This window comes from Penicillium psychrofluorescens, assembly GCF_964197705.1.
Source record: "Penicillium psychrofluorescens genome assembly, chromosome: 3".
Taxonomy (NCBI): domain Eukaryota; kingdom Fungi; phylum Ascomycota; class Eurotiomycetes; order Eurotiales; family Aspergillaceae; genus Penicillium; species Penicillium psychrofluorescens.
Genome location: NC_133441.1, coordinates 1653569 through 1675580, shown reverse-complemented (window position 1 = coordinate 1675580; position 22012 = coordinate 1653569). Strand labels below are relative to the sequence as shown.

General features: G+C 53.5%; 12 protein-coding genes across 12 annotated transcripts; 8 read left to right on the top strand and 4 right to left on the bottom strand.

Moving 5' to 3' along the window:
- Positions 1-1153: 1153 nt before the first annotated feature.
- Positions 1154-1624, top strand: PFLUO_LOCUS4758 (catalase A; the record flags this gene model as incomplete). Its single annotated transcript, XM_073782141.1, has 2 exons — positions 1154-1180; positions 1301-1624. 2 exons carry the CDS (start codon positions 1154-1156, stop codon positions 1622-1624), a joined length of 351 nt encoding a protein of 116 aa, XP_073638826.1.
- Positions 1625-2246: 622 nt separating this feature from the next.
- Positions 2247-3207, top strand: PFLUO_LOCUS4757 (uncharacterized protein; the record flags this gene model as incomplete). Its single annotated transcript, XM_073782140.1, has 3 exons — positions 2247-2661; positions 2720-3024; positions 3082-3207. The coding sequence occupies 3 exons, from the start codon at positions 2247-2249 to the stop codon at positions 3205-3207; spliced, it is 846 nt and encodes a 281-aa protein (XP_073638825.1).
- A 904-nt stretch (positions 3208-4111) lies between these two features.
- PFLUO_LOCUS4756 (uncharacterized protein) lies at positions 4112-4401 on the bottom strand (the record flags this gene model as incomplete). Its single annotated transcript, XM_073782139.1, has 2 exons — positions 4112-4329; positions 4392-4401. The coding sequence occupies 2 exons, from the start codon at positions 4399-4401 to the stop codon at positions 4112-4114; spliced, it is 228 nt and encodes a 75-aa protein (XP_073638824.1).
- A 322-nt stretch (positions 4402-4723) lies between these two features.
- PFLUO_LOCUS4755 (uncharacterized protein) lies at positions 4724-5884 on the top strand (the record flags this gene model as incomplete). Its single annotated transcript, XM_073782138.1, has 1 exon — positions 4724-5884. One exon carries the CDS (start codon positions 4724-4726, stop codon positions 5882-5884), a length of 1161 nt encoding a protein of 386 aa, XP_073638823.1.
- Positions 5885-6747: 863 nt separating this feature from the next.
- Positions 6748-8547, top strand: PFLUO_LOCUS4754 (uncharacterized protein; the record flags this gene model as incomplete). Its single annotated transcript, XM_073782137.1, has 3 exons — positions 6748-7014; positions 7085-7766; positions 7874-8547. 3 exons carry the CDS (start codon positions 6748-6750, stop codon positions 8545-8547), a joined length of 1623 nt encoding a protein of 540 aa, XP_073638822.1.
- A 942-nt stretch (positions 8548-9489) lies between these two features.
- Positions 9490-10669, top strand: PFLUO_LOCUS4753 (inducible alternative oxidase 2; the record flags this gene model as incomplete). The annotated part of the gene is made up of 3 exons (XM_073782136.1): positions 9490-9749; positions 9803-10093; positions 10159-10669. 3 exons carry the CDS (start codon positions 9490-9492, stop codon positions 10667-10669), a joined length of 1062 nt encoding a protein of 353 aa, XP_073638821.1.
- Positions 10670-11233: 564 nt separating this feature from the next.
- On the top strand, positions 11234-12772 carry PFLUO_LOCUS4752 (uncharacterized protein; the record flags this gene model as incomplete). Its single annotated transcript, XM_073782135.1, has 1 exon — positions 11234-12772. The coding sequence occupies one exon, from the start codon at positions 11234-11236 to the stop codon at positions 12770-12772; it is 1539 nt and encodes a 512-aa protein (XP_073638820.1).
- Positions 12773-13389: 617 nt separating this feature from the next.
- On the top strand, positions 13390-16461 carry PFLUO_LOCUS4751 (uncharacterized protein; the record flags this gene model as incomplete). The annotated part of the gene is made up of 1 exon (XM_073782134.1): positions 13390-16461. One exon carries the CDS (start codon positions 13390-13392, stop codon positions 16459-16461), a length of 3072 nt encoding a protein of 1023 aa, XP_073638819.1.
- Positions 16462-16880: 419 nt separating this feature from the next.
- PFLUO_LOCUS4750 (uncharacterized protein) lies at positions 16881-17713 on the bottom strand (the record flags this gene model as incomplete). The annotated part of the gene is made up of 3 exons (XM_073782132.1): positions 16881-17051; positions 17157-17266; positions 17326-17713. The coding sequence occupies 3 exons, from the start codon at positions 17711-17713 to the stop codon at positions 16881-16883; spliced, it is 669 nt and encodes a 222-aa protein (XP_073638818.1).
- A 734-nt stretch (positions 17714-18447) lies between these two features.
- PFLUO_LOCUS4749 (uncharacterized protein) lies at positions 18448-18961 on the bottom strand (the record flags this gene model as incomplete). The annotated part of the gene is made up of 3 exons (XM_073782131.1): positions 18448-18515; positions 18578-18677; positions 18770-18961. The coding sequence occupies 3 exons, from the start codon at positions 18959-18961 to the stop codon at positions 18448-18450; spliced, it is 360 nt and encodes a 119-aa protein (XP_073638817.1).
- Positions 18962-19289: 328 nt separating this feature from the next.
- On the top strand, positions 19290-20126 carry PFLUO_LOCUS4748 (S-adenosylmethionine-dependent methyltransferase; the record flags this gene model as incomplete). Its single annotated transcript, XM_073782130.1, has 1 exon — positions 19290-20126. The coding sequence occupies one exon, from the start codon at positions 19290-19292 to the stop codon at positions 20124-20126; it is 837 nt and encodes a 278-aa protein (XP_073638816.1).
- A 511-nt stretch (positions 20127-20637) lies between these two features.
- Positions 20638-21174, bottom strand: PFLUO_LOCUS4747 (Sm snRNP core protein Smd1; the record flags this gene model as incomplete). The annotated part of the gene is made up of 3 exons (XM_073782129.1): positions 20638-20942; positions 21011-21060; positions 21161-21174. The coding sequence occupies 3 exons, from the start codon at positions 21172-21174 to the stop codon at positions 20638-20640; spliced, it is 369 nt and encodes a 122-aa protein (XP_073638815.1).
- Between the last annotated feature and the right edge of the window lie 838 nt (positions 21175-22012).

The following is a 22012-nucleotide window of genomic DNA, read 5'->3' as shown; positions in this document are numbered from 1 at the left end:
TACCGAAGACAATAGCCTTTGTTTTTATATCCATTCATAGTCGACTGCCAACCCCAGATGGAATCGATTCTATCCTTTTTGCGACCGGATTTTACCTGGTCTCGACGAATGAAGCCATCAATTTGCAAGACATACCCCCCAGTGCCACCTTTTCCTGGAAAGCTTCGACGAAGAGCATGGGGCCTAGTGCATGAAGCTTTATATAACATATCGAGATGGTACTCGAGATGGTATGGCATAGGGTTTGACTCCCGGATCATGGAGTTACCCTTCGGACTTGTCTTGAAATGGTCAGACCGAACAAGTATAGAGGAGGCTGTCACAATGCAAATGGCACGAGCTGCTGGGATGCCTGTTCCTAAGGTGATATCTCTTGGAGAGCACCCGAATGGGCCTTATAATCGGTTTTTCTCAATATTGATGACAAGGCTCCCTGGTATTCCGCTCGAGAACTCAGCCGATTCTCTACTCGTCGATTCAGAAGAGCCATGGATTTTTGAGCTCAAGGAATGTGTTTCGTCCATGCGTGAATGGAGCTCGCCTCATTCTGGGAGGATCTGTTCTACCATCGGCACGTCATTACGGAGCGCCCGCGTACCAAACCATATCATGGGCCCTTTTGCCAACGAAATTGAATTCCACGATTTTCTCCTAGGTCCGGCTTCGGGACATGGTTTTGATACGACTTCAGAATACATCAAGGCTTTGGCGCAGGCAAACGAAATCCGCAAACATCCCCACCGAATCACTTTCACTCACGGCGACCTCAAGGCTCACAATATCCTCGTTGGAGATGATGGTCATCTATCTGGCTTCCTTGACTGGGAATCGGCCGGTTGGTTGCCCGAGTACTGGGAATTCACTACTGCAATGAGATACGGAACGAAAAGTTGGTGGTCCCAAGTGGCCTCGTGGATCGGAGGAGATCAGTACAGGCGGGAATTAGCGTGTGATATTGCGTTGAATTCAGTGACCGTTGACTCTTATATAGCCTTTTAATAACTAGTACATTCAAGACATGATTCCTAAGACTAATTAGATCAACTATAACCTCATAGCACAGGTTTGGAGCTCAACGTACGGGTCGTTGAGTGTACAAGAACAAACGATAGGAAAAAGAAAGCGAGTACCAACCCCTTCCCTTCTCAGTTGAATGATAATATGTCACACCAAAAGTAAGGTCCGTTTCAAAGGCAAAACCTGGAGAATTTGTACAATGGACATACGTATAAATTCACTCAGACGGTAAGCGATGATGGTTACCAGGTGCCAAAGATTTCTCTCGCTAAGGTTATGTCAGGATGGCTCGTTTAAATATGCGAAAATCCACGTCAAGCCGCAGCAAGGGATACAAAATTACAGCCGCGAAGAAGCTACCGAGATCGCCCGAAAGAACCCTGACTATATGATCCAGAACATGTTTGAGGCTATCGAGAGAGGCGACTATCCTGTTTGGAATGTTTACGTCCAGCTGATGAGCCCCGAAGAGGCCGAGAAATACGAATGGAACATCTTCGATATGAACAAGATTTGGTCGCATAAGGATTTCCCTCTGCCGCAAATTGGTCGTCTTACTATGAACGGCAATGTAATTCTTCGAAACCGTTGTCCAGTCTTCAGATAGCCAGATTATACTCAGAATGCCAGAAATCTTCTATCTTGTGATTTTGACCACAATTCGCTATTGCCATTCCAGGTAATGAGCGGCCGACCAATTCTCCACAGGGATTCATCTATTTCTGCTGCTCGACTAAACTTGGTGGTGTCCTCGGAAGGCCATGCCACTGCGATAGGATGATTTGATTTGGTTTGTGTTTTATAGATGCTCAATGACCAATCTGATGACTACTCAAAAATGGGACTTTATTTTTGACAACTCACCCGACCATTGTTGGGCATTGACTAGAAGGGGTGATAGGCCATGGGCCGAGGCGTGTAGAGAGACGGGCCCGGGTCCATGGATGGGGCGGTAAGATCCACATAATCTGTGGCGAATGATCGACCCTAGTTGGGTGAAAGCCAAGCTTCGATTAGACAGATCTTTTGTGGTATTCCCCCACTTGCAGCCAAGTCCTATGGTGCAAGTCTCCAGCTGAGCCCAGTGGAATACCGAATCTCCCTTCCTCTGCACCAATGTTTTGGGTGGAGCGAGCCCATCATGTGATCTCCATCTCCCAACCCGCAGTTTAATTCATCGACGTCGTGGTCCCAATAACACCACACCTCCACATGGCTTGAAAAGAACAATGTCTCCGCGGGACTCCATCTCCTCGAAGGGAAAGTCCGAGTTCACATTCGTGACGGAGAACACCCAATCGGAAGCTCGGAGCTTTGCTATGAGGGAGCACTGGAAGCGGCGACATCTGCGCAACCAGGAGGCGAAGGCATATCGCCCGAAGAGATCGTCGCGAACTTTGCTTCCGCACTCGAAGAGCGGCCCGAATGAAGATATTTCATCATCAGCAGATGGGAGTAGCTCTTCAGGGCTACAACAGGATGGGGACGTGGACATGGACGTGGCCGAGAGTCGAGAGAAACCTCCCAGCATTTGCTCTCAGCTGCTGTGTGGTGTGAGTTATGCGCTGTCGAGCTCGAGGCCTGACCCGTTCCAGACGTGTCCTATTCACTTGACGAGCCAGCATCAGAAACTTCTGCATCACTGTGCGTATGAGGGTTCGAGACATTGCTGCTGGTGCAGATTTTGCTGACCGGATCGCAGGGATCAGCACTCATGCGGCTATGATGTTCGAAGATCTGGATGTCACCGAGTTTAATCCGATGAGGGATGTTTGGTTCCCGCTGGACCTTTCAAATGCTTCTTCTTTCAACTGCATCATGGCGCATTCAGCTGCGCATTTGTCTCACCTATACGCGGGCACTCCCCCGCGACGAGGAACGAATTCTTCTGATACCTTGAAGTATAAGATCGAGGCTGTCAGGATCCTACGCCTTTGGCTTTGTGATCCTGAGAAAGAGCTCAGCGATGACTCTTTTGCTGCCGTTGTTCGTCTGCTCACGTTTGAGGTATGTTATTAAGTGCGAATATCTCTGTGGGAAACTGGCTGATCTCCTTTTACTCAGCGATACTGGGGTACAGTGGCAGATTGGAAAATCCACCGTGATGGCTTACAAAGAATGATCGATGCCAAAGGTGGAGTGGAAGCGCTCCACGAGAACTGGCGCTTGGAACTTGTGGTTTACCTGTAGGTGCAGCTTGCAACAAGTATACATAGGTTGCGATACTGACAACTTCCAGTGTCTCGTTAATGTCGCGGCCGTCATGGCTCGAGTCCACGAACAACCTCGAACAAATCTCTCGTTCTCTTTTCTCACCCCCGATTATGCACCACACCCCCTCTCTCGATGTTCAGAAGGTCCGCTGTCTGTGGTTGATATCATTCATTCAAGACATGAGAACGTTCATGGGGTCTTTCTACAATCGAGGGCTTTCTTCGTTCCCCTTTACTCATTCCGCCGTCGGACTTTTGCGCCATAACTTTCAGCTCTCCATTGAGTCTTCTTCCCACGATGCGCTCACCACGGAGTGGGAAGACGAAATGCTGGGGTGTTTGTTTTCCATCAGTGTCCTCGTACAGGAGTCAATCTCCGTCCTGCCCGATGGAGATTCGATGACACCCCCTGGACCGAACCCCCTGGATGAATTGGAGATTTTCTTAAAGAATTCTCAACATATGTGGGGGCATTCAGTTCACAACTTGCGCTCTATCTTATATGAGAGCCTGACAAGGCTCTTTGAGGAAGGAGAATTCAAGGTGAGTTATGTTATGGACCTGGTGCAGGTTCTTGGCACCTTGAGCTCGGAAGCGCGCCAGGGAGTCGAAAAGTGTCTTCTTAATTTGCTCTACTGCCTCGGGGACAGCAACAGCACGCTATCCATAGATGACGGATGGACGCCGGATTCGCTTTTGTCGTCCATGCACGGACATTAGCGCATGCAGGCATGAAGCTTTGCATTTACTTTTATTATGTTATTACGTCAAGAAATAATGAACGGACCCCAGTGGTAGCAGAATCCCCTAGTAAGCTCTCCTGGTCGTTCGTGGGGACATCATCATAAGAAAAGAAACAGCGCTGAGTGAAGGCAAGAGAACTACATCAAGCCTCCATAGGTCTGACCCTCTTCTTCGAGCTGCTCATCCTCCTTGAGATATTGCTTCAAGCCTGCCTTGTCCTTTTCCAGATCGGAACGCAGTCTGCCCTCGCCGCCCTGAGGCTCGTCCTTGGCAGCGTGACCCTCGTTTCCATGCTTGTGGTGGTCGAAGATCTTCTCGACGAAAGACTCCTTGTGCTCGGTAGGCTGCTGAGTGTCTGCCATCGAGCCTCTGGTTAACATTTGGAGATAAAAGATGGAATGGACAAGAGTCACGAACCTTGAGGCATGTTGACTAAGTTCGATGGAAATTCGGTATCTGGTCTTGGGCTCTGGATATCAGATGTTACTTGGCTCGCTGATGCTGAGCACTCGTCATCTACTTTATACCTCGCCATATACTTCCTCGTGCAAATGGAACTGCGGGGATCGAAACTCGAGCCGTCTGAATCTGGTAGTACTAATCGGCCAATCAGAAGACGTATCGGGAATGGTCGACAGCATGCCGATCCCGGAGACCCGCCCGCTCGGGATCCACTTCAGCTCGGAGCTGACGATGTCAACCTTCGAGACAGAAGTTGCCCCTCTCGACCGTGCGGGGTCTAGACAACCATGAACAGACCCCGAAATCTCGTCTACAGCTTCATTCCCAATTCGTATTCTCGTTCTCCATTCCTCAAACGTAGAGCAGCACCGCCAAAGCGATTCGCCTCCGCATATCTGGATACACGGCTCCGCGACGTATCGAAACTCACAGCCACAATCCGTCCTCATCTCAAGAGATCCATCCAAGAACTGCCCCTCAAACTGTCCAAACGAGCAATGAGCAGCTTAACCACCGCCAGCGCCCAACCCGTCACGGCCCCCCTGACCCGATCAGCAACCTTCCTGGTCCTATCCGTCACAAACCCCTCAGCCATCCCAACCATCCGCTCAACCCTCGCCAGCGTCTCCAGCCTAGCCAAAAATGTCGCCTTCCGAGATGCCGCCGCCAACTTCAACTGCACCGTAGGCATCGGCAGCTCCATCTGGGACGAACTCACCAACAACCTTCCGCGGCCCAAAGAACTCCACCCCTTCCGCGAAGTCAAGGGCGCCAAACACACCGCTGTCGCCACCCCCGGCGACCTCCTCTTCCACATCCGTTCCGAGCGCCGCGATCTCTGCTTCGAGTTCGAGCGCCAGCTCATGGACCGCCTCGGTGACTCCGTGCAGCTCGTCGACGGAACCGTTGGCTTCCGCTACTTCGACGCCCGCGACCTCCTAGGCTTTGTCGACGGCACCGCGAACCCCGTCGGCCCGGACGTGCCGCTCTCTGTCCTTGTCGCGAGCGAAGACGACCCAAATGCCCAGAGGGGCAGCTACGTCGTGGTACAGAAATACGTCCACGACCTGGCTGGTTGGAAATCCCTCCCGGCAGAACAACAAGAGCAGATCATCGGACGGACCAAGCCCGATAACATTGAACTCGACGATGCCAAGGACGGGCATCAGGCCTCGCATAAGACGCTGAGTACGATTGAGGATGAAAACGGCGACGAGCATGATATTGTCCGCGACAACATGCCCTTTGGATCGCCGGCGAGTGGGGAGTTCGGGACTTACTTCATTGGGTATACCAACCGGCTGTGGGTGATTGAGAAGATGCTCGAGCGGATGTTTGTAGGGCATCCGCCCGGCTTGCATGATCGGTTGTTAGACTTTTCGAAGCCGTTGACTGGGACTGTTTTCTTCGCGCCGTCGGCTACGGTGTTGGATGGGTTGGATGGTTGATATATATATAGAACGCTGTTTTTGGTCGTTCTCGGATAGTTAAACAATTACTCAGGAAATGGGACTGATGAGTAGTTTGACAGGAGCGAAATTATACCGACGTATTCTTGACCAGGGCCAGTCGACGAATCAAAATAGACTTGAAACCTATGTGCTATGACAGAGGAACTAATGGATGAAAGACGGCCTACTTTCCTGGTTGCGACTGTTCCACAAGGGCTTGGGTTATTCGGGTCATGGGATGGCCTACAACTCAACACCTCTAGCACCTCAACCCATTATTCTCTCCCTGATGTGTATGACGAAATGCTTTTAACCTTAATCCCTGGCTACTGTTTCATTGAGTCAACCCATCATTGGGAAGATACGAACAGTAAATTCTTTGCATGATGTGCGGAATGCCACCACGGATCCAGGAAGGGAGACTGGAATGTGAGCCAGACATGTTCTCTCCAACAAAAACGCAACGCTCAATGATCTGTTCACTATAATCCCCAGAATGGAATTGACGTGCTTCTCTCATCTGTTGAAGGAGGGCGGTTAGCTGTGGAGATATGTGATCGGGATCTGGATACCCCTTGACCTGTGGAATCCAACGGTTTCATGATCATCCGACCAGTCCTTCCATCCCTCCCTTTCTTGAATGTGTGGGCTGTCAAAAGTACTACATTTTTCAGCAAAAAATTGTGTTATCTGGTTATGTCGTTGCTGCTTCGCGGATTAATATCCAATTCAACTCTGCTTTGCCCGGCACAACCAGCCCCAGACCTATATACGAAGCTTCAGGTCAACACCACGCAGCGTGAACCCCTATATCTAGACACCAATTGGAAAAAGGGGGCAGATAGCACCCGCCTCGTCAAATGGGGCATCGCATCATCTCCAGAGACTTCATCGACCACGACACCAAAGTCAACTTCGATGCGCGCGCGAGCGTGCACAGCGTCGACGATGAGGAAACCAAACCACATCCTGCGCTAGGGAGCACCATCCAGCTTTTCGAGAGCGAACAAGCGCCCGATGATCGAAGATGGCAGCCCGGGATCCGGGACCGGCTGGTGTTCATTTGCATTATTATTCTGGCAATGATGGATGCGTTTGACGCGACGGTTATGATTCCTGTCTTGCCGGTACGTGATATGATAAGTATTTTCAACTGCTTAGGAAGAAATAGCTGACTAGGTTGATTGCAAACAATAGCATCTGGCAAATACGTTTCAAGTTCCCCTAGTCACAACGCTCTGGGTCAATACAGCCTATCTCGCCCTCAACGCCGCCAGCCAGCTTTTCTTCCCGATGCTGTGCGAGGTATTCAGCCATGGACCCCTCTGGATCGTCGCCCTCGTGTTCGCAACCATTGGCACAGGCATCTGCAGCGGGTCGATGACTCTGCCAGAGCTGATCATCGGCCGGCTCGTGCAAGGATTCGGTACAGGCGGGTCGACGAGCTTGTGTTTCGTGATGATGGCCGAGTCATCGCCCGAGCCCATTCAGGCCCGCTACTCGAGCTACATCCTGTTAACTCGCATGCTGGGCTCCATTCTGGGCCCGATTATCGGCGGCTTGTTTGTCGACAACGCGCATTGGACCTGGGCGTTTTATTTCAATTTTATTTTCTGTGCGCTGGGCATGCTCGCTATCCCCTTCGCCGTGGATCTACGGTTCTCGAAGAATATCCCGCTTCGGAAACTGCGTATCCTCGATTGGTCCGGCGCCACTATGGTTCTTATGGGGCCCGGTGGAATTCTCCTCGGGCTTAGCTGGGGAGGTGTCTACTTCCGCTGGCTTCGGTGGGAGATTCTCGCACCGATTGCTGTGGGCGTTGCTTCGTTCGTGGCGCTGGCGTTTTATGAGTCCTTCTGGGCGTTGCACCCACTGTTCTGTAGGCGAGTGTTCCGGTCTTGTGCGGTGGTCATGACATATGTAGGATGCTTCCTGCATGGCTTTTTGGTATGTCTGCCTCGAAATTTTGATTTGCGTCTGTGCCAGTCAATCTGATGCCCGCCCAGGTCTTCTGCCAGCTGCAATTCTTCGCGTTGTATTTCATGTCAACGAAGTATCTCACTCCCACCGTCTCTGGCATCACTCTGTTAGCCATCACCGGCCTGGCAATGGCACCCGCCGCGGTAGTGGGCATAGTCCTCGCTCACGAGATGCGGTATTTGCACTGGATCATCTCCAGTGGCTGGATGCTCACCCTACTTGCAGCGGGCTGCGCGATCCTGCTCAACAGCACCACACCGACGGTAGGCTGGGTGTTTTTATTCTTCTCCGCGGGGCTAGGCCACGGACTCCTTCTCGCGAGCTATAACATTCGCATCTGGAATGCACCCAAGGACGAAGCTGCTTCTTGGCCGACGAAGCCGGCGACAATCTCGCTGCTTACCAGGGGTTGGGGCATGGCTGCCGCTGTGCCAGTCGGGGGCGTTGTGTTTTTGAATTTCCTGGGCGCGGAGCTGGATAGGATTGGCTTGCAACGGAATCTCATTAACACGGCGCATGGATATCTCATCTTGATGAATGATGTGCAGATGGATGATGGTCAGAGAGAGACTATCAAGGCGGCCACGGCGGTGGCATTCCGCATGGTTTGGGAAGTCCTGGCTGGTGTTGCTGCACTGGGGGGTATCTCATCTGCTTTTCTGTGGAAGAAGAGTCGATAAAATGATTCATTGTGTAATCTGGCCATCAATGAGAGATGTGGACGTCTTGTCCATTGCTAAATTTTCTGATGAACGCATCTCGCCTTAGGTGGCTCGACTAGGGTAAGCCAAGAACCCTCGGCCTCAGCCCGTTGTCTTTTTAGTAGGAGAGCCCATTCCTCTTTGATTCTGCTGCTCTGTTTCCTCCTAGCTGAATGCGTTGATTGTCCACACTATGAGATTCCCTTCCAACATTATACATGCACGAAAATGCAAGTTCAATATGACAGTGCTCGGGATGCATTCGCAGGAGGCTCGGCGGCGATATATCAAATTGCTTGCCAGGATCCATGGAATCAGCACGCCTGTCAACTATAAAGATCGATCTCAGTCGGTGAGAACCGGGACCACCGTATCATCCCGATCTCTTCCTTCGGCGAGCAAGAGCCCGAGACAGAAGGACGTCAGGCATCCCGATCAATCGGCGACCACATTTAGTCGGGCTCGTAAAATCCTCGTAAACGGGGCCACCAGGGCTGGGGAGGATGAGTCAGCCCGATTCCTCCCGATGGTCACCTGCTCAGAGTAGGTGTATTCTGGTGACAGACTCAACCTGAATGAAGACGAACACGCGTGATGCAGAGATAATGGGAAGGGGTAAGAATTTGATTCTTCTTCGATGGCATTGAATGAGTCGGTGTCTGGCCTGGCCAAGTGCCAGATGCGCCGTTGATGGGTGGGTCGGTCGGCGATCGTCAGTGCGCTGCGGGTAAGGGCTAGTACGTATGTTCCTGAGCGAAGTATGTACGGACTTGAGCCAACCACGGGCATGCCACGGATCAACAGGCTCAGGCACAGGAGGATTTTTCGTCATGCCGGACATATAAAACCCAGTGACGCGGATTGAGCATAATCCTCTGTCTGTCAAACTACTACCACTACCACTACCATTTTTACACCACCATGAATACACTGTCGGCCACTGCGCCCTTGCGGGCTGCAGCACCACGCGCCTACCTCCATCTCGCCGTGCGCACCTACTCCGGTGTCGCCGTGATGGCCTTCAACAGCCCATGCCACCACACAAGCAGACGCTCTGCGCCATTGGCCGCCCCCTCCAAACGCCACATCTCTTCCACGCCGCAACACCACATCAAGGACTACTTCCCACCCCCAGAATCGCCCACGGTCAAGGGAGTAACCAGTTTGTGGACTCATCCAGTGTACGTGTGATTGCATTGTTTCTATCGGCTCAAAGATACTAAATCCGTCTTAGATACACTGAGGCTCAGATGCGGAATATCCAGGTTGCTCATCGAGAAGCATCCAATTGGTCTGACTGGACTGCTCTGGGTGCGGTGCGCTTCTTCCGCTGGGGCATGGATCTGATGACGGGATACAAACACCCAGAGCCCGGCCAAGAGACCCCGGCCCGTTTTAAGATGACGGAGAAGAAGTGGCTGGCGCGGTTTATCTTCTTGGAGAGCGTTGCTGGTGTTCCGGGTATGGTGGGCGGCATGCTGCGACACCTGCGGAGTCTGCGGCGGATGAAGAGAGACAACGGATGGTACGTGCCACACGGGCCTACAAAGCCAACGCCACCAGATTGATTGACTGACGGTGTTGCTACAGGATCGAAACCTTACTCGAAGAAGCATTTAACGAGCGCATGCACCTCCTCACTTTCCTCAAGATCGCCGAGCCCGGCTGGTTCATGCGCCTCATGGTGCTCGGCGCACAGGGCGTCTTCTTCAACGGCTTCTTCGTCTCCTACCTCATCTCGCCGCGGATCTGCCACCGATTCGTGGGGTATTTGGAAGAGGAAGCTGTGCTCACCTACACGCGCGCGATCCAGGAACTCGAGGCGGGCAAGCTGCCGGAATGGAGCGAGCTGGAGGCCCCTGCGATCGCGGTCAAGTACTGGGAGATGCCGGAGCACCAGCGCAAGATGCGCGACCTGCTCATGTACATCCGGGCGGACGAGGCGAAGCACCGCGAGGTCAACCATACGCTTGGAAACCTGGACCAGGCGGTCGACCCGAACCCTTACCAGGCGGAGTATCACGATCCGACTAAACAGCATCCGACTAAGGGAATTGAGAATTTGAAGTCAACGGGGTGGGAGCGGAAAGAAGTGCTATGATGATGAAAAGTCCTGTCATGATTGAGTCTCCTCTCCTTTGTTGTTGTTGTTATTGTTGTTGTCGTTGTTGTCGTTGTTGTCGTTGTTGTACAGTATAGTCCATCCATCAGTTAGGGCTCAAAAGCAAGGGACGCGGGCACGCTAAGCCCGGACAGGCAATTCAGCAACAGACAACTCCAGTCTCTCTAGATGTACATCTACCGTCTGTACTGCCCCAGTCCTGATCCTCACCCTGACCAAAGCCTCTGTGGCCACCATCTGGGGTCTGAAAACACCAAATACTACTCCTAAGAACACCTCCATCACCCTGACGCGCATCGACCGCGACCCGCCCCTTTAGCCCCGTTCGGCAACCCCCTATTTAGCCCAAAGCAGCGTCTCGCCCGGCGATCGTGCATCGAATCGTTTCTTTCATCCTACTTAATTCCGTTGGCCGTGCGACCGAGGGCCGGACTCGCCTGTGACCACTTGTTCCATCTGATCCATTCTTTCCCCAGACATCCCCCACGTCCACCCCGACACACATTCAAACATTCCAGTGTCCGAACCAACAATCGCTGCAGCATGGCCGAGCCCACCGTGCTGGCCGACGCACTCCCACCTCCCGTCCGGGCCTCGTCGCCCTCGCCTGACATCCCGGCTACGCCCGCCATCTCCTCCGCTTCCTCGCCAGATCGCACCTTCTCCTCTGTCTCCTCGCGCTCGACCTCCTCCGCCACCTCCGCCGATGCCAGATCGTCCGTGTCCACCTCCTCACGCCGCCATGGGTACATCCGCGCCGTGGGCGCCGACTTTGCGGACTCGGCTCGCAATCGAGACAGTGTCATGAGTCTGGGGAGTATCGCCCATCTGCAGTATTATTTTTCTCGCACGGGTCTGCTGGATGGCAAGACTGGGCGCGGCAAGGAATTCGAAAAGAAGAATAAGAACCGGGAAAACCTGCCTCGATTGCTCGTCACCCCGAATGAACGGCATATCGACAACGATCTAACCGCCAGTCCCTCGGAGATGGCAGACCCTGCAGAGCAGGACGCCGCTTTCGACAACGAGGACGAGGACGCCGAGGTCATGCTCCCGCCTACCGTGAGCACGTACAGCATCAAAACCCACCATATCCCGCCCCCACCAGATCAGCTGTCCCTCCGCAGGGATCTCTCTGCCGCGCTGGCCAAGGCAGAGCGCAGCATCAAGGCGATTCAAGACGGTCTCGAGCTCCCGTGGGAACCCACTCGCGCCAGCTTGTCACCCGGTGATATCCCCGAGGTGCTGCAGGACGACGAGCAGACCGAGGCCCCGACTCCGTCGACCAAGGAAGAGGCGCTGGGGATGTTCATCCTCGACGACGTGACGATGGCCATCCGGGCCGCCAAGATCTACTACACAGCCCACGAACGGCCGGACCGTCTGGCGTCGATCAAGAGCGAGCGTGAGATCCGCAAGGACCTCTTCCATGTGCTGGACGTGCTCAAGAAATGGGCCTCGCGCTCCTTTGTCAATGGCCTCCGCGACGAGGAGCGCACTACCATTACCCAGTGGATCTCCGGTGTCCGGGCGATGCTAGCCCGCGAGAAGGCGCTCGAAGACCTCGAGACCCAGGAGCGTCAAAACTGGGACTGGGCCAGCGGCGACTGGACCGGACGCGAGCGTGCACGCGAGGAGTCCTTCCTGCGCAGCATCATGCCTGGCGGCGAGTCCCTGCCGAAATGGACCCCCGTCGACGACGACCAGCCTGACGATGACTCGAAGCCTCTTCCTCCGCCATTCCTAGCCCATATCCGGGACGGCCGGGCTCTCGTGCAGACGCACAATCTCGCTGTACAAAAGTCCAAACGCCCATTCGGCGAGATCAAGGCCTTCCACCACGATATCGCCAAGCCGTATCGGCAGGCAGAGAATCTGCGGTTCTGGGTGAAAGCCGCAGAGCTGCGGTGGGAGCTGCGGCTGGAGATGGACGTGATGGGGGTGGTGCAGGGCAGCAGCGTGCAGTCGTGGAAACAGTTTGATGCGGCGCTGCTGTCGTGGTGTCGGACGGTGCGCGAGGAACTGGTGCGCGACTGGCAAGCAGCTAACCCCGGTCGGCCGCCCAGCGCGGGCCTGATTTAATTCATAACGTGGTGGTTGTTTTGCATTGGTCTTTGTATACCCCCTGTTTGTACATACATTGTGTTCTCCGTTGTTTCTTGTTTTGGTTGTGTTGGGAATCTGCTGCATACATGTATAGCTATTGTTTACCGGATTATTCCCATGGAAACACTACCCATAATTACCATGGAACTAGCTATCCTCATCATCATCCTCATCATCTGTATACTTCACTGACTCCGATGATCAATAGTAGACCGATACCATGTATCTCTAAATGCCCCTCCGAAATGATCATAGATCGGCGGCCGATCTTCCCTGCCGAGCCTGACACGTTGGGCCGTACGGTAACTAAATTAGGACCTCCCTGAACTATGCAGTCACTAACGGACTCCTTGCGCTGCTGGCTCTCATCCACAGGATTGCTACTATTGTCTTTCCTTCTGTCTTGAACGGATTCTTCTTTAATATTTCCCTCTTCTTCCTTCTCTCTCTCTCGCTCTCTTTGTTTCTCTCAACCTTCCATGTAACCCAGTCCGACCGTCAGAAGGGGCCACCTTACCGACCCGAAACATTCCTTGTCCATCCCTTCCTGATCCTTTCGTCCCTTTTCCCTTTCACCTTCCCCTCCGACATCCATGCACGCCGACGACGGGCCCTCCTCTGCGACCGACACGCATCCTTCCCACGCGTTTCCCGCCTCGCCCTCCCCCGTCGCCCCAAATGAGCAAGGCCCTCTCCGTCGCCTAAAATCCAAATCATCCCTGTGGAGTCTGGGCAGCAGCACCACCACCACCTCCCGCGAAGACGACGTCGCGTCCGAAGAAGACAAGTCCCTGCTTCGTCCATCGATCCTCCGTCGCCTGTCCCCCGCGCTCGCCGCCCGGGTGAAGCTGCTGGACGGCGGCAACAAGGCATCTGCTTCCCGCCACGCCAGCGCGGTCGGCCGCATCCCCCAGGCTCATCTGAAGGAGTTGGACAGTCTCCACCAGGACCTGTCGATCAGGGTCGAGAGGAGAGGCCAGGCCTGGGCTGGCTTGACGCTCACGTCGACGTCGCCCGAACAGATCCAAAACGCGTCGACGACTTCTCAACAACACGACCTCTCCCGCTACGATCTCGCGCCGGGGCTCAAGCACACCGACGCGGCTGTGGACGGCTCTGCATTGTCAGACCCGACGACCGCTCACACGGAGTGTCCCGACCGATCCCCTTCTTCCTCCTTCATGTCTGTTGCAGAGCCAGCTCCGGCGCAGCTGTGCGCTGACCCAGACACAGCAGAACCCCGGTCCAGTGGAACCGGCCAAGATAAGACAGACTTTGAGAAATATGTCGAAGACACGGCGCGCAAAGAAGAGGACGCCGCCCCTATACCCCCGCCGAAAGACTCTCCCCGAACCTATTCCCTCTCTTCCTCTTCTCAATTCAACCCGCGAGGCCTACAGCGCACCGAATCCATATACTCTTTTTCCCGCGCCTCGTTCAGCAACCAGCTCTCCCAACTGACGTCCATCCCGCTCCCGCAACCATCTTCGCTCGAGGCGAACATTGCCAGTATATCCACGGCTTTGGCTGCCGTGCGGGGCCTAAATGGAGCGGCGGAGCAGATCACGATCTGGATTAAGAAGGCATCCGATGTGCTCAGTGGCTTGGACGCCGAGGACGATGTGGAGTGGGCGGCTGCCGGTGGCCGCGAGGGACTGGAAACCGTCGACAAAGCCGTCACTCGATTCGAATCCCTGGTCAACGTCTACGTGGCGGCGATTGAGAATGTGCAGCTCCGAGAAGACATTGCCACCGTCGATTCAGAAAACTTGCAGGCGATTGTTGGGCAGATGGAAAGTATCCTACAGAACTGGTCACAAATCAAAGACAAGCTCCAGGGCGTCAAGGATCAGGTGGAATTGGCAATGGAGTGGGAAGAACTCTGGTCGAACGTGTTGGGCGATGTGGGCATGGAAATCGAGAACCTCAGCGGGCTGATCTTCGAGATGGAGGAGAAGCGACACGAGACGTTGAACGATCCGGCGGAATCGAACGGAGGTCTGGACATCAACGAGCTCGAAACCATTGTCGAAGAGTCCCCGGTAAAGGGGCGCTCACCTTTGAGCAACCGGCTGAGTATCGGTCCCATCCTGGCCGCAGCATCCGGCACACCCATCATCAAAACCCCGCAGGATGACTCCAGCCACTCCAACCTCATGGCCATCTTTGCACGCATGCAGCCTCTTCGGGCGTCGTTGGACTTTTTGCCTATGCGACTGTCCATGTTCCAGTCCCGTGCCGATTCGACCTTCCCAAGCGCGTGTGAAGAGCTGGAGGACCGACGAAGCCACTTGGAGAAGAGCTATAAAGTGCTTGAGACGGATGCAGAGTCTCTGCGGAAAGAGCTGGGCGAGGACAAGTGGATCTTGGTATTTCGCAATGCCGGCAGCCAGGCACAGAAGATGTTTGATTCTGTCGAGCGCAGCATTGGCAAATTGCAAGAAGGCATAGAGACCGGTCTCCAACTGCACAGTCCATCAACGTTGACCAAGCGCATGGAGAACTACGAGGCGAAGAAACAGCACTACGTACCGGCCATCGAGCGGGTGATTGGGATCATACAAAAGGGTGTGAAAGACCGCCTGACCGTCAATGGTGAGATCTTGCGTCTACTCTCAGATATGACATCGCGGACAGATGCGCTGAAGGCAAGCGTCCGGGTGATGGATACGTCATTAGAGGACGTGCAGATCGTCAAGGGCCAGCAGCTGCGTGACTCCATCTCCAGCATTATCACAATGGATAGCCCGGTCATGGGCAGCACCATCGAGACCCCGGGAAGCTCGCCTGCATCGTCAGTGATACTCGCCGGCAATGGACACAAGGGCGTCTCCACCCCACATGGTAGCTCAAGCCGCCGCGAGAGCTCAGTGGGTAGCTCGACAGGGCGCTTGTCAATCTCATCAAAAGTCCGACGCTACTCGGGACTGCCCCAGGGGACATCATCCACATTGACTGGCCGCAAGTCATCCATCCCTCAACGGAGCGGAGCTGGATCCCCAACTCCATCGAATGCAAGAGGGTCATACACCCCGACACCCGCCGCTCGCAAGTCCTCTCGTCCGTCGGCACCGTCGCCGCTGAACAACCGGCCACGCTGGAACAACAGCACGAATACGAATGACCTGAACACGGGATACAGTTACAAGCCGGCAACCACTCCATCCGCTTACCGCAAATCCTCTGCCCCAGCGCACATCTCTCGCCCATCATCCACCATCCCACTCCCCAACCCCTTCCGCCGCGACATCTCCGCCTCGCCTGCACCCGGGCACAGCCGTTCAATCAGCCGCGTCTCGACCCGCCAGGGCTCCCGCAGCCCTGCTCCTATGCTGGACGTCTCTCCCCATGCTCCTCCCGGTCATTCCTCTATCCTTGACCCTCCACCATACAGCCGACTCCGTCGGCCGTCGGGCCTATTCAACACCCCTCGCAGCCGCCAAAGCTTCGGCGGGTTGGGTTCATCCTTCAGCCGCAGTGTCTCGCAAAACCAAGACCCAAGCGAGACACCCAGCAAATCTAACCGGCCTGGGACGTCCCTCGGGCACTCGGCCAACCGACGAACTAGTCTCCTGCCTCTGCCGAAATCCCGACAACAAGAGAAGGAGAAGGGGCGCACTGCCGCGCAGTCGAGGCTGGACTCACGACCACCGTTCAGGGCATAACATCATTTTACTCACTTTCTTATCTTTTCAATCTTGTCTTATCTCATTCTTTTGATTGACTCTCATTGTCATTTTCGCGTCCGATTTCGTTAATAAACGACATGAAAGGATGGATCTTGATCAAGGATGCATGGATGGGTTGACGGCTGGTTGGGCTTTGCAAGATTCCCCCATTTGTACATATGATACGGTCTCTCTGGTCTTTTAGCGTCACTATCAGTTTTATCCTCCTGTTCATTTCTTCTATTGATGTAAATATTTTATTTCCATGTTAGACTTACAAACAGCACTGACGATAGATACTAACTAGATTTTGGATATTATATTCTTCTATTACAGGTCTTCCATCAGCTCATTCATCCCTATGTACATACAAACCTGTGCATATCCTCCCTAGTCCATTCAATTCCAATCATGAACTACACCCCTAAATCCCTTCCAAAAATCAGCGCATCCACTAGCTCCTCACTATTCGCCAATCGCGCCGCCCTGGGCACACGCCCGATCACGCCGAAGCCCAGCTTCTCCCAGATCCGAATCGAGGCCGGGTTGTTCGCGAATACGAGGTTGAAGACAGAGTATTTGTATCCCTGGGTTGTTCTGTTAGATATATTCGAGTTGGTAGATTGGCAGATGGGTAGATTCATAGATTTGAAGTGTGGAGGGGGCTGAAGAAGAGACAGGACAGGACGAACCAGCTTCGGCGCATACTCCAGATACGCCTCCCCCATTGCCTGCCCGACGCCTTTGCCGCGTGCGGCGGTTGTGGTTATGAAGCCTGCGTTGCAGATATGGGAGCAGCGGCCTAGAGATACATAGTTAGTATATCTATATCATATATGCAAAAGGGAGAAAATAACTCACCTGGATAATTCGGCTTCACATAGAAAGTCCCCAAGCAAACACTCTCCCACTCCCTTCCCTCTCTCAACCCATGACTCTCATTTTCATCGTCCAACACCGCAACAACCGCAAACGTCCCAAACCAATACTCCGCAAACTGCTCCAGCTCCATAGCCTGCTCCATCGGATACGTGTTGCCGCGCACGATCTCGGCGTTGAACTCCGCGTGCAGGAAGCGGATGAGATCGCGCGGGACGCTGGAGGGGCCATTGGCGAGTGGGTAGAGGGTTACTTTTGTGGAGGGGTGTTTGGGGAGCGTTAGGTGTCGTGGGAGGAGTGTGTTTGCGGCGTTGGTGTGCGCTGGTGGTGGGGCGTTGCGCGTGGAGGGGTCTTCGAGGAGCGCGGGCATTTTGCGGGGATGATGGGGGTTTTTATATTTGGGGGTGGGATATACGGTGGCAGTGGCGGAGGAGCTGGGTGGGTGTTGCTGGGATTGAGTGAGGGATTGAGGAGGGAGAAAAGGTGGGAAGAGTCAATTGATAGCTATGCGCGGGATGATATAGTTAGTTAATAGTGAACTTAACCGGCAGTTGAGGCGGATGAGTAAGCCTGTCATCGGCAGGGCGTGATAACCATATATAGATCTGTTTCAATGCCTGGGATTAAATAGAACCAATGCTCTGTTGTGTGCAAGAGAACTCTACAATCTCGCTGACTTGGGTTGCAGGAGTACAGCACCCCAAGCTGGACTCAACCTCCACTACTCCAGCGATCATAACCCTAAATATCTCAAAATGAAGGCCAGGCTAGGTTTGTGCAAATTTTATAGACATGCCACTGGTTCTCAAACAAACCCACATGGCCTACATCTGAGTAAATAAAGATGTCTTGAAAGCCACCAGAGATGTTTCATGACGTATATATACAGTAATGATACAGACATAAGAGATGCCGGCATCTCTCATAGAAAGAAAATACCTGGTCCCAGGTCCCAGGTCCTCCTAGAAGACCAGTTCAAGGAAACGAGTCACGGCTTGTTGTCGGCCCGACAGTTCAAAGGTCTATATCCGTGAAAATGAGGAACTTGCACAGACCTCGACTGACTTAAAGGGAACAGAAGCCCTTCATCTGCCAACACACAGCTCATTTATTCTCTCCGTCTTTATTCCGAATCGCTTCCAAGAGTTCGTATAGCTGTCCCAGCTGCTGGTCTGCACGTCGCCCACTCCGTCAGCTACCCCGTTCATAGGAGTCCAAGAAACAGGAATCATACCACTCATTTTATCCAGCTTAGACTTATCCAGCTTCTCCCCTGCCCAATTATCTCCCTCCAATTTCTGCGCGTAGAGCTGCCACTCGGTCAAGAAGCCGATCTGTCGCCATCCATCAGTCAGTCACAGGCTTTTCCTTCCACTGTCTTCCATCCCCAATTCTCTAGACCACACAAAGAACAAGAGGCACATACAATATGCAACGGGTTCTCCACACTCCGGTGCGCGCGGAACTCGGCCTTCACGTAGGAGTCGCCCAGCACGCGCATTTCCGGGTCGAGTTTGCGGTGCACGCGCAGGACGCGCCGGTATAGCTGGAGCGGCGGGAGGAGGGCGAGGGCATCGCTGAGACTGGCCTTGGAGCCGATTGAGGCCGGCGCGGCCATTAGTAGGCGGTGGGCGAGGCGCATTATTGTGGAGGAGAAGGTGTTTGGGGGGGTGTGAAGTTGCTCATGACATAATTGGATTTACCTCGGGAAGAAGGCGGAGAGAAGCGCATTTTTCTTCTCATTTTTCTTTTTATTTAAAGGAAAAACTCTTGGCTTTGAGACGATACTGAAGAACGAAATATTACCGCTGGAAATGATTATATATGGGCTATTGCTATAGAAAATTGCATTGGATTGCGCCAAGTTGCGAAACACTTCCGACATATATTTTGACTCCGGGTGCGCATCCGCCAACATCAACTTACATTGACAACCACAATCAAAGATGCTGCCCACCCCCGACACATCACATGTCTCATTCGACACCATTTACGAGCCATCGGAAGACTCCTATCTCTTCCTAGACACACTCTCTTCCGCCTCGGAATCAAAATGGCTCCATGAACGATTCCAACATGACCCATCACCCGTTACCACCAAACCCACGCCTTTAGTCGTCGAGGTGGGCACAGGCTCCGGCGTCGTACTCGGCTTCGTCGCCGCACACGCGCACGAGATTTTCGGCCGGCGCGACGTGCTCACTCTGGGGACAGACGTCAACCGCAATGCATGCCTCGCCACGCGCGAGACGGTAGTGACCGCCGTGCAAGAGGCGCAGCGCCAGCAATCATCCACGGGGCAATCCGAATCCGATTCCGATTCCGGCGCTTCCAAATCACGGACTCCGCACATCTCATCGCTGACGGCTGACTTGTGCAGCCCGCTCCGGCCGGGCTGCGTCGATGTCCTGCTCTTCAACCCGCCCTATGTGCCAACAGACGATCTTCCGCGCTTACCATCTGCAGAGGAGAACCAGTCTGCGGCGACGGAGTCAACGTCCCGCTCTGCGAAGTTCGAGAGTGACTCGTTCTTCCTCTCCCTGACTTATGCGGGTGGTGTTGATGGCATGGAAACTACGAATCGCTTGCTGGATGCTATTCCTGAGGTGCTGGAGCCAAGCCGCGGCGTTGCGTATGTATTGCTCTGCAAGCAGAACCGGCCTGAGGAGGTCATGGATCGCATACACGGCTGGAGAGGTGGGTGGCGGGCGGAAATCGCGGGTTCGAGTGGGATGCAGGCTGGTTGGGAGAAGCTGGTCATTGTTCGGATCTGGAGGGGGTAATCTACTGTTCATCGTGCTAGTTGGGAATTGTATATATGAGCATTGACATGATGTTATGACACTATGGCTGAGATATGTAGCTTCATTTGCACCTTTCTCTGTTTAATATCTCCTTGAAGAGTGCTGACCAGGTTGCTAGTTGGGCTCTGCTTTTACCCTTCGCGATGCACTGAAGGCTGATCACTCGTGGACAAGCAAGCCTCTCAAGAACACGGGAAGATGCCATCTCGACTGAAGTTGAGAAGATATCGCAAACGATATCTTTTGGTCTGAGGATTCAGCCATTGAAATCTCCTAGCCTCCACTGTCTTTTACCAATTCTAATCCTTTCGCCCAACTCAAATCAGCAAGGAAATAATTTGCTCTTTTGCTCTTCCCCACTATCAAAGCCGGAAGAAAACCCAACAGAAGAATAACATCCCATGATCATGCAAGATGGTTTGGAAAACAAGTAACCCCAGAAAAGGATTCGACGATAGAGAAACAAAAACGCCGCATTGCAACCCTGACTTTAGAAACCGCGGCCCCGACCACGGCCACGACCGCGTCCTCGGGGACCGCCGCGCCCACCACCGCGACCACCGCGGCCACGGTCTACCTCCTTGCGCGCCTTGTTCTTCGGCTTGGGCGCATCATCCACGAGCAAGGTGTCCAGCGGCAAGCTGTCGGGCAGGATGTAGTAGCGGATTGTTGAGCCGCGGATGTTGATGGTGTCGAGCGAGACGGGATCACGGCCCTTCGGGGTCATTTTGACGGTGCGCAGGGAAGTGTTCATTTGCGGAGAGACAGAGGTGATGGTGCCGTGGAGGATGGTGCCTATTTTCAGAAATCCGGAGTCAGACAGACAGATCATTGCTTGATTCCGGGCAGCACGGAGGGAATACCATTTTTCAGCTCAATCGTCACCGTCTCATTGGCGCACTTCATCAAAAACCTGGTGGTAACATTAGTCTCTGGCAGGAGCAGAATGAGTAGTGAGATGCGCGCATCGAAGCTAATGCCCGTCGCGCAAGCTCGACAGGGAAGCCACGTACCGGACGAGCTTCATCTTGGATGGCTTCTTTTAAATGTCGCAGCCCGAAAATACTTTCTGACGATGAAAAAGTGAATTAAGCTGTCAGCAAGAAGCTAACAGGCTGGCCGAGGTGAAGAAGTTCGAGTGCAATGAAATTGTGTGGTTCTGGTGATGCTGGACCGCAGAGAATCCACCAGATCACATGACCAAGAACCAATCACGTGACCTAGTTCATCTGGTGGAGAGCCACAAGAAGTACGCAGAATACCGAAAATATGAATGCCATTGAGGTAGCTAATTTTATAGCTGCCAACAGATAACTCCATGCAGGCCTTTGTGCTGATACCGCCCCATATGTTTGTTTGTCAATCCGGGCATTCAAGACCGATAGTACTGTTCTCAATTCCCGAGAGAATTGCTTCAATATATTTGAACAAAATTATGCAAAGACAACTAATGACTTTCGCTTCGCTCAGTGACTTGAAGCCGGCACTTTCGATAAAGATTAATTGAGCAATTATTGGCCGTGGAGGTAGGCTAGGAGGGTAGATTGGAGATAGAAGTAGGAGAGTAGATAGTACACGGGCCGTCACTCCCCGCCGCAGATCGGGGGGTCGTTAGTAGGCCGACCGACGGAGGCAACCCGCCAATAATGGTTGACAGTCGTATAACCCCGCAGGAGGCCTCGAACCGAGGAGAATTATGATTGTTAACTAATCCCTGCCGAAGACGATTGTACAAGCACGTCAGGTGATTCCCATAAGTAAAAGCAGCAGCACCATTCAGTAGTAGGGCCAACAGACTGCTGCTGTAAAACATGACTAGCGCTTGTCGCGGTCCCGAATTTAAGAGATTATGATGCGGAGATCGG